At 32.9% G+C, this 9,383-nt stretch overlaps 1 protein-coding gene across 4 annotated transcripts; it reads right to left on the bottom strand.

Annotated features, from left to right (window-relative positions):
• Positions 1–3,155: 3,155 nt before the first annotated feature.
• LOC144576314 (bet1-like SNARE 1-1) lies at positions 3,156–9,081 on the bottom strand. 4 transcript variants are annotated; one of them, XM_078326648.1, is made up of 6 exons: positions 8,919–9,081; positions 8,703–8,803; positions 8,197–8,350; positions 4,221–4,277; positions 4,056–4,115; positions 3,156–3,543 (listed from the first exon to the last, which is right to left on the bottom strand). In XM_078326648.1, exons 2-6 carry the CDS (start codon positions 8,714–8,716, stop codon positions 3,454–3,456), a joined length of 375 nt encoding a protein of 124 aa, XP_078182774.1. In that variant the 5' UTR covers positions 8,717–8,803; positions 8,919–9,081; the 3' UTR covers positions 3,156–3,453. The 4 variants fall into 4 exon arrangements, with proteins under 4 accessions (XP_078182774.1, XP_078182773.1, XP_078182772.1 ...); XM_078326647.1 differs by having other exon boundaries at positions 8,197–8,362; positions 8,960–9,049; XM_078326646.1 differs by having other exon boundaries at positions 8,197–8,362; positions 8,919–9,049.
• Positions 9,082–9,383: the final 302 nt, after the last annotated feature.

Here is a 9,383-nt window from a genome sequence, read left to right on the forward strand (position 1 = left end):
GTTGTAAAGCAAATTAATTAATTCAATCTTTATCGCTTCCGCATCATGAAAGATATGTAAGCATTCTTATTTTTCAGATAGAGATCATGAAAATTAACGTTGCATTAGACTAGCGGTTGGTTCTCCATATCTATCATTCTTATTTAATAAAAATAAAATAAGAATGTTAGCATATGGAGAACCAACTGCTAGTCTAATTTACCAACACTATCTAGGTGAACGATATGAGCAAAGCTAGCTAGCGTGTGCTATTCTAATGCTCACCGAGAGAATTTGATATGTCTAAATTTAAAATTTATCGAATTGACTTCAAATGCGAATTCAAATAGTTGAAATCGAATTGACTTATTTAGTATCAAGTCAAGCGGTAAGAAAATAAAGTTGTATAAGTTATTTTAATACATTTATTTTCATCATTTTTTGACGACTTTCTACTAAATAAATTAAAAAATTCAAAATTTTGCATGTACACGTATACTTGTGAAGTAGATTTATTTCAACAGTTTAAATTCGTTGTTTGAATTCAATCCAATAAATTTTAGAGTTGCTTAGTGAGCATAGCACACACTACCTTTGCTCGATTATATTAGCAAAAGAGAACAAAAGAAATATAACTTAATAATTAGTATTGTATATCCACTTAAAAAATTAGGTAATAATAGATAAACTTATCAACAATAAAATATGAAAAGTTAATAGTAAAACATGAAAGTGTTTAGAGAGATTGAAGAAAATTAACATTTCGATATATAATTTTAAAATTAGTGCTCAGTTAAATATAAAATTAAGAGAGTTCGAGGACATCTCTGATTATCCATACAAATTATAAAACAAATTTTTATACGCTTGATCCTTGGTTACGGTGGGTTCTCGGTTAGAGGATCAGATTCATAGTCAAGTTGCCAAGTAAAATGCTGAGCCTAGCTACTAAAGTCTTTGTCATGTTCCATTATTTTACAGTCACCAATTTCTTTCTTTGCTTTAGAATAATGCGAATATGATATATATATGCATCATGCACTCTTGTTTCAAGGTATTCCAAACTTATACCAGGATTAAGAATTCTTTTAATAAACCATAATTAAAAAAAAAAAAGATTTTTTTATGGAACCAATTTATGATTACTTTTTTCTTTTTTTTTTACAAAAACCACAAGGACCGAATTGTCATTTCAGTCCCGAATTATTATTTTTTTTGACCGAAATGGCAATTCAGTTCTAGATATTTCACAATATTTCAACGTATTTTTTTCTCGAAATCTATGAAAACGGCTGAGACCGAAATGACAATTCGGTCTCAAGAAAAAAAAAGAGGACTGAAATAACATCTCGGTTCTTATGATTTTTGTAAAAAACAAAGCAATCAAGTTGGTTTGGTAAAATTAATTTTTCTATTTATGGTTTATAAAAAAAATTCAATGATTAACTTAAAAACGGATATATCTATGTATATATAGATGAGGTTAGATGTACGAAAGTGAGGGAACATTGCAATAAAAAAAATAGGGAATCTTCTGGTGTTCCAACCAATGATTTGTTCGTGCCTTTTCAGGAAAAAATATTTTGCTGTGTCGGACCATACGTGTCCCCATCCAGATACATGAACAACATAGTACATCCGTATTAAGTTACAAGTTTTTAGACATAATTCTGACCTAGTTTAAAATTAGCAAGTTAATTTGTAATGTAGATAATATACAAAAAAAATATATAAATATTTGTATAAGATATATAAAATGTTTGCTAATTTTATGAATAATATAAATAAATATCAATATTCGCACAATTCGTCAATTTAAGAATATTATTTACTGAGGTGTTCAAAAGAATAATTCGAATATTATAATAATAATAATAATAATAATAATAATAATAATAATAATAATAAAAAAAAAAAAATTAATGCGGAGGGTTCAAATGCCTTCAATTTTTGTGCCTCCATCATGCCTCCATTTTTAAAAACTTAAATAACTCAAAGTTTAAAACTTAAACGTCAAAATAAAACCGTTAGATGTGATCTATGTTATTTTTTCTATGTGCTCATAAAAAATTATCACATTTTGATTTTTCTTTTATGTGAATCAATAAGTTAAAAAATCAACGTCTAGAAATTATCCACATTAGTATACATTTTTACAAGCTCAAGATGACAACCAAAACAAAGTTGAAATGCCATAATTTTTTACACGTGCATAGATAAAATGATGTAGTTCATATCCAACTATTTTATTTTGAATTTTAAGATTTAAATTTTGAGTTATTAAAGTTTTTAAAAATGGCGGGCACAAAAAATGGAGGCATTTGAACCCTCCCTAAATTAATATGGTTATGATAGTTGACTATTATTGACAAAATAATAACGGATTCACCGAAAATGAAATATAATATTTCGTAAGACCAACATTTGGTCTATTAAAATTTGATTTAGGCCGTCTCAAAAGTACCACAGTCAGCTATCATAAGCAGAGGACTGTTTGGAGGTAGTCAGGTAGATCCCAATAAATGTTGTGATATTTGTTTTTATTTTAATCTTATCTTTGTTTAAAAACTTGTTTTTATTGATTGTTTCTATGCATGATATCGGATGGCATGATAAAAAATTAAAAAATATTTTGTACAAAAACCAAAAAGTAATAGAGTGACTTGATCAAAACAAAAAGTTTAATAACTTCTCAAAAACAAATTCAACTTGAGTGATAAATTTGTGACAAAGAATAAAATTTAATGATGACCGAAGAAATTTACCCATTGTTATATCACAAACTCCTATTAAAACGCAAGATATCTGTCGGCTAGAACAACGGCTCCCGTAAAACCAGAGGGAGGGGTTATATTGGGCTTCAGTTTCTCTTCAAAATGTACCAAATTTCTAGGGAGGTCTTAGATCATCATCTAGCTCATGAATTGTTCAAAAATTGTGAGCACCGAGTGTCTTACGTACAGTATAATTATAAAACACCAAAATTTCTCACTCAGCTCCTTGTACTATCTAGTTATTTTTAAAGTGAAATGCCACACTATCCATGACTTACAATTGCTTGATGGCTTGATCTGAAACAAAGCTAGACCTGCACAAATGATAGATACTACTAGATACTACGATACAGATTTATTACCTTCCCAAGTTGAGAGAATTTTTTTTTTTGAGGAAACAAGTTGAGAGAATTTAATTTCAAAGAAAAATAGAAAGATGATTCAATTGAACAACAGGACTCACCCACAACTTCAAATAGAAAAGCATTTCCAGAAAGTAGAGCAGCATAGGAACAGTAATCAAACTAAACCCGTACTCTTTATCAGTCACATCAAATATTAGATGACATAAACAGACTTTAGGTCATCCTCTAGAACAGTATGACTTAATATAAGCAGGTAACACAAGATTTTCTCCTTCTAGAGCTGCACATTGCAGCTGCTTTTTTACAAGCAATAACAGTTTTGTACAAGAACTCCCTTACTTGGTTAAGTAATAGACAAGCAAGAAAAGAGCCACAAAGGAGGCAACAAGAGTAGCCATTCTACGGCTCGATTTGGTCTCGAATACCTGTACAAAATATTATGGTACCAGTTAAATATTATAGTACAAAAATACAAGTTCAAAATCTACAAAAAAAAATTTCTAAAGAAGGGCTATTGTAAACCCCAACATCTATTTTTTTTTTTTTTTTAAATGCCTCTTGCCGAAATTGAGCCTACGCCTCTCTATAGAGAGCCATGGCCCATCACCTTTTGCACTAGGCCTACAGTTCATAGGGGTTGGTAACTAAGGGCTAACTAAACTATTGGACACTAGGGTAGGAACCAGGGGCACTACGGCAAGTCAATCATAGAAAACTTCTGTTGGGGAGAGTACGGCGGTCAATCTTAAAAAAAATTGAAGTTCAAGGATCAAGTTTAGAATTCCAGTGACATTTTTGCTTAAAAAAAGGAACAAGGGGTCAGTTGACACCTATTGTGTATGCATGTGTCCATCCCTGGTGACTAAATTGGGTACTTACTGGTACAGACAGTATGGTAATTCTTAGTATAGATTCTCGTTTTGAATCTAAAATTTACCGTTTTGAAGCGGTCAACAGTTCCAGACAGGATTCCCCTAGATGCATCCATATCATTTCCCTGCAGAATCAATACATTTTTTTATTTAGAGAATCATATCTGATATAATAATTCATGGTACCCATGCATGCACGTACAGAGAAAGAGATAGATAGAGAGAGAGACCATTCTGTCAAGCATACGGTTATGGCCCTCAACCTCTTCGTGTATATCACCTGTCAACTGCAGGAAAACAAAAAAAAAAATATATACAACATTTACCAGTCAATTGTCCAAAGAAAAAAGGATAAGAATTCGCTTGATTTAGATAGATTACATAAGTGGAGACAGAGAAAGAAAGCTCAAAACAAATTTATCTGTCATTTATTTCCAAAAAAGAAAAATAATACATAAAAAATTTGCACCATGCATCTTCATAAATGTTTAGCATTGCAGGGTTTCCCGTAGTCATTGTCCCCTAGTAGTGCAACCTTCCTTGCAAACTTTGCACCATGCATCTTCATAAATGTTTCATAACAACATGCTAAACATTGCATAATACAGCCATACATGAACATGGCAACCTCTACAGGGTTTGCCATGGTGTTGGACTAGTTAAAGTAGCTGCTTTAAATAGGTGGCAATAGCCAACCTAACAGCGACCAGGAAAATAACCACTGAATGCTCAAAGAAAACAATATCCCAGATTGTTTAGGCAGGTGTATGAAACACTCACTGAGATGTCTAATTAGTGAAAAATAGAGTGAGTATCATTGACAAAATTTGTGTCCAAATCTGAAGGCCCTCATCTATCTCGTCTTTACTCTTTCAAAAACCTAACCATAGCCAACCTTCTCCAATGACTTGGGTAATAAAATTTCATTCGATAGTAGTTTCATTATCTTGTCTTATAGTCTATCAAAATTTGAGAGCACATTTGCCCCCTATCAATTGAAAGAAAAATAATACAGAAAAGGATGGTCTATTGTGTAATTCTAAATTTCATGTGTGTGCATTATTAATAGTTTTAAGAAAGGTCTATTGTGTAATTCAAAATGCTGACGCCTCTTGCTGTGCAACCCTAGGATAACATATATTTATCCTACATATAACATCCATAATACTTCATTTCTATAGACCAATTATAACATATATTTAGAGTACGGCTAACGCGCTTCCTCTAGCATATGAGCCGAAATGCTTCCGGTGGAAATTTGAAATTTCAAAATCCAAAAAGTCGATCTGAACCGTTCATCTTCTTCTTCATATTAATATCTGCTTGGAGACCAAATTTTACATTTTTATGAAATTTTTTACTATTTATTAAGCCACTTTGAAAATTGCTGATCCAACGGTGGCTTACCAAACAGTAAAAATCAGAAGCTACCGTTGGATCAGCGATTTTCAAAATGGCTTAATAAATAGTAAAAAATTTCAGAAAAATGTAAAATTTGGTCTCCAAACAGATATTAATATGGAGAAGAAGATGAACGGTTCAGATCGACTTTTTGGATTTTGAAATTTCAACTTTCCACCGGAAGCATTTCGGCCCATATGCTAGAGGAAGCGCGTTAGCCGTACTCCATATATTTATCCTCCATATGACATCTATAATACTTCATTTTTATAGACTCGGCAATCCATCCTGCTATCTACCATTTATTGACTATTCCATACAAAACTTGAGCAATCCATCCCTCATCTACTAATAACCTATGAAAACGTTACTTAATTACACGATCACACTATCTACCATTTATTAACTGTTCATTAGATGCAACTGAAACTTTATTGTTAGACACCACTTTTGCCCACCAACTACCAGCTACCAACCACACTATGAAAGATCACTACTTCCTAATGCTAATTGCAACCAAGAAAAGGAAGAGATAACAACCTAAACCAAGTTGTCTAATGAAGAAAGAACATACATCGAAAAAAAAAATATATTTATATATACCTTAAATATTCAACTTGTTTATTATCTCACATTTTTGTTGACCTATCTTCTCCAGTTCTCCTCAATATCAAACAAACACTAACCAGCAGTGTTATCAGAACAGTACCGGATCGGTCGGTTCGACCGGAAAAAACCGGAACCGGTCACCTGTCCGGTTCAGTTCGCTTGAAGGATCCTTTTAGCAGTTGAACCGGAAAAACCCACTCAATTAACCGTTTTTTTATTGAAAACCACAAACCAGTCTTTTAAAAAAAACCCGGTTTAAGGGAGTTTTGTCTTCTTTTAAGCATCCAATGAGAGAGAAGAGTCACATGTTCACCTAGAATCCAGTGCCTAGAGAGTTGAATAAGATGTAACTTTTTAGATCACATGCCTTCCTTTACTCAATTTATTTCAATTCTTACTGTGTGCACAATTTTTTTTTTTTTTACTACTATGCCTTATAACTTGGTTAATGAAGTGATACCTCATGTTTTAAATAAAAAAAAGTATCTTTTTATTGAAAACATGAACGTAATTGAGCTTTTATATGAACTTGAACTTATCAATATGTACATTTTTTTAAAAATTTGGGATGTTGTGTATTTTTTTTTCTTAAAGCAAATATTTTGTCATTTCTTGATAAAATAAGTAGTTTTATTATATTTGGGTGAGAAATATTATTAATTTATAAAATTAAGTTTTATAGTGTAATATGTACGATAGGTATTTTCCTATTTGAAAACATGATTATATTTAATTATTTATAATAATAATCATATTTTACAAATATAAGTATTGAAAAAACCAACGATCGAACCGGTTGATCCGTTGGTTCGACCAATGAACCGTTGACCCGAAGGTTTACCGGTTCGACGTCCAGTCCGGTTCTGATAACATTGCTAACCAGAGATAACTTCACAAAGGCAGTCATAACCAAAAGAATATTTGAAGGTAAAATTATACCTAAATCCTTAATTACATGGAAATACGGGATAGTCAAGAGATGAGATAAACAAAAAATATTCCTCAAATGCTGGATAAAAATTGTCTTTTCAGTTGTAAGTCAAAGCAGCAAATGTGCATTTTGTAATGGCCAAGTGTGCATTCTACAATAGCTAAGTGTGCACATTTGGGAGATTGTCAAAATGAGTCCAATAGTTCAACACAGCTGTGGAAAACTATTAAAATCAAATAGCGTGATGATAACTGAAATAGACAAGTGTGCATTCCGCAACAGATGAGTGTGCATTCTGCAATAACATAGTATACATTATGCAATAGCTAAGGGTGTATTCTATGGAGCGTGAAGAACTACACTAATGGTATCTGGGACAAAGCTTAAATAGTCATATTTTAAAGATGGCCCTCCATAGATTCTAACAGAATTTTTTTCTGACGAGTCTATACTCTATGTAAACCATTGGCACTTATTAACATGTACAACCTAACAGTATTTATTTGTTGTTACTAAGCTCATACCACTCTGTACAGGTTAATTAAACTGTCACCAGAATTCACACAAGTTCACTTGGTCACCATAACCAAATATGTAAGAACAGAAAAATAAAACAAAGTACCAAAACTCAACAATTTCAAGAAACAACAAACAGGAAATAACATGAGACAAAATTGCCTTGAAATGTAAATGAGATAATTTTGTTGATTCACCTGATGCCACAGTTTCCTTTGATTTGGTCATAGATTGGATAATTAACAAATTTTGGAAAGAGAGAGGAGAGAAGAGGTGGAAAGGATTGGTGGAGCTAGGGGAGGGGTTCAGTGATGAATTTTTAGAATTAAGAGAAACTCCTAATTTCGGTCCAGTCTATTAATTCTCAGGATTCTTCTGATTATAGCTTTCCATTTTGAAACACAGCTTGAAGAAGAATTCGGTTTTGTAGAAATTTAAAATTTTGGAGTTAAATCGTGCAGTTGTTAATCTTGAAGATTCAGTTTATTTGTTCCTCTCAGCTTTATAAGTGAAGCAGTCAAAGGTAAGAGTTAAGGTGGTATTAGCCAGAGGGGTGAGGAGGGAAAGGTAAGAGTTAAGGTGGTATTAGCAAGAGGGATGAGGGGGGAACAAGGTTGCATTTGTTACTTGCTTAAACCAAAAGATTATACTATAAAAGTAATTTTACATAAATAAGTTGCAGAATATAAATGACTGATTCTACTAAAAAAAAAATAAACACGCTAGAACTTTAAGAAAAATATCCTTACCCTCTTGAGAATATTGACTCGATCCTGCAGCCCTTCTACGGCTCTTTCATTGTCATGCTCATCAATTTCATGGGATGAATATGAGGCGGCACGAATTCCCCCCTCCTCAATTCCGTCAAATAATGCTGCTCTGCTGTTGCTCCCTCGAATGTCCCTAAATACAGCTCTATCAGATAATCCATACAGCAATTTAGATAATAACGTACAACACTGCTGCTGATTCTCAGTTTAAAATTAGGATTCAGCATGGAGCTTAAGACTACTCAGGAAATTACAAGATAACTCATCATTTGCCCCCCAAACTTCTAGATTTTGCAATCAACTTTAGGGATGAACTTAATTTCAATACCAATAACCAACTGAAAAGAAGAAGAAGGTTTTGTGTGAAGACGTGAACAGAACAATAATTATTGAAGATGTGAACAGAATAATAGAAATTCTGTAGAAAATTGAAAAGAAAACTTTTAGTATGAAATACTCTTAAAAGGAAATTACAGTAAACTGACCTCCTTGAATTCATCGTTCTACGAAATTTGGAGATTTCCACAGTTCTAATCCTCACAAAATGAAGTCGACAATCAAGAGAAGTATCCGCTTTTCCCGCGATCTAATATATAAATCCGTATTAATCAGTGAATGAGTTGCCGGTAATTATACAAGCAGATCAGATCTAAAAGCAATCCATGTCAATTAGGAACCCCAATCGAGGGGAAAACCCTTACCTAGAGAACGAATTGGTTAAAGCTAGAGAAATAGCTTGTACCTTGTAGGTAGAAGAGAATTCTAGAGAAAAATGGATTTGGGGGCTTTTGATTAGGAAAAGAGAGGATGTGAATTCGAGAGAGACATCCGGGAATCCGTATCCTCTGAGATATCTCAATTTTTTAGAGTATCAATCTGTACCGTTGATATAATCTAACGGATCAGAATCGTTACCTGCTTTAATAGCGCTGCCCAAGCTGATTAGCTGACCGATCCTCTTTCTCTTCTTGTTCACTTCACCCAAAAAACCCTTCGTCAGAGAGAAGAGTGGAGCGGAGGGTGACGATGAGCACGTATCCTCTGCATTAACTCAAAATGGAATATTTTCAGTTAATGAATCTCAACCGTCTGATTTTAAACGGAGCCAATCCGGTTTCTGCCTATTATATATGGAGCCTTTCATATTAGTGCGGATCTAGTCTGCA

The sequence above is a fragment of the Carex rostrata genome, chromosome 25 (genome assembly GCF_964058835.1).
Source record: "Carex rostrata chromosome 25, lpCarRost1.2, whole genome shotgun sequence".
NCBI lineage: Eukaryota > Viridiplantae > Streptophyta > Magnoliopsida > Poales > Cyperaceae > Carex > Carex rostrata.

Coding starts and splice junctions, on each gene's coding strand:
- LOC144576314 (XM_078326647.1), bottom strand. Junction 4,278..8,196: donor GAGTCAATATTCTCAAGAGG/GTAAGGATATTT, acceptor GTTTTCCTGCAG/TTGACAGGTGATATACACGA. Junction 3,544..4,055: donor CTGTTGACCGCTTCAAAACG/GTAAATTTTAGA, acceptor TATTTTGTACAG/GTATTCGAGACCAAATCGAG.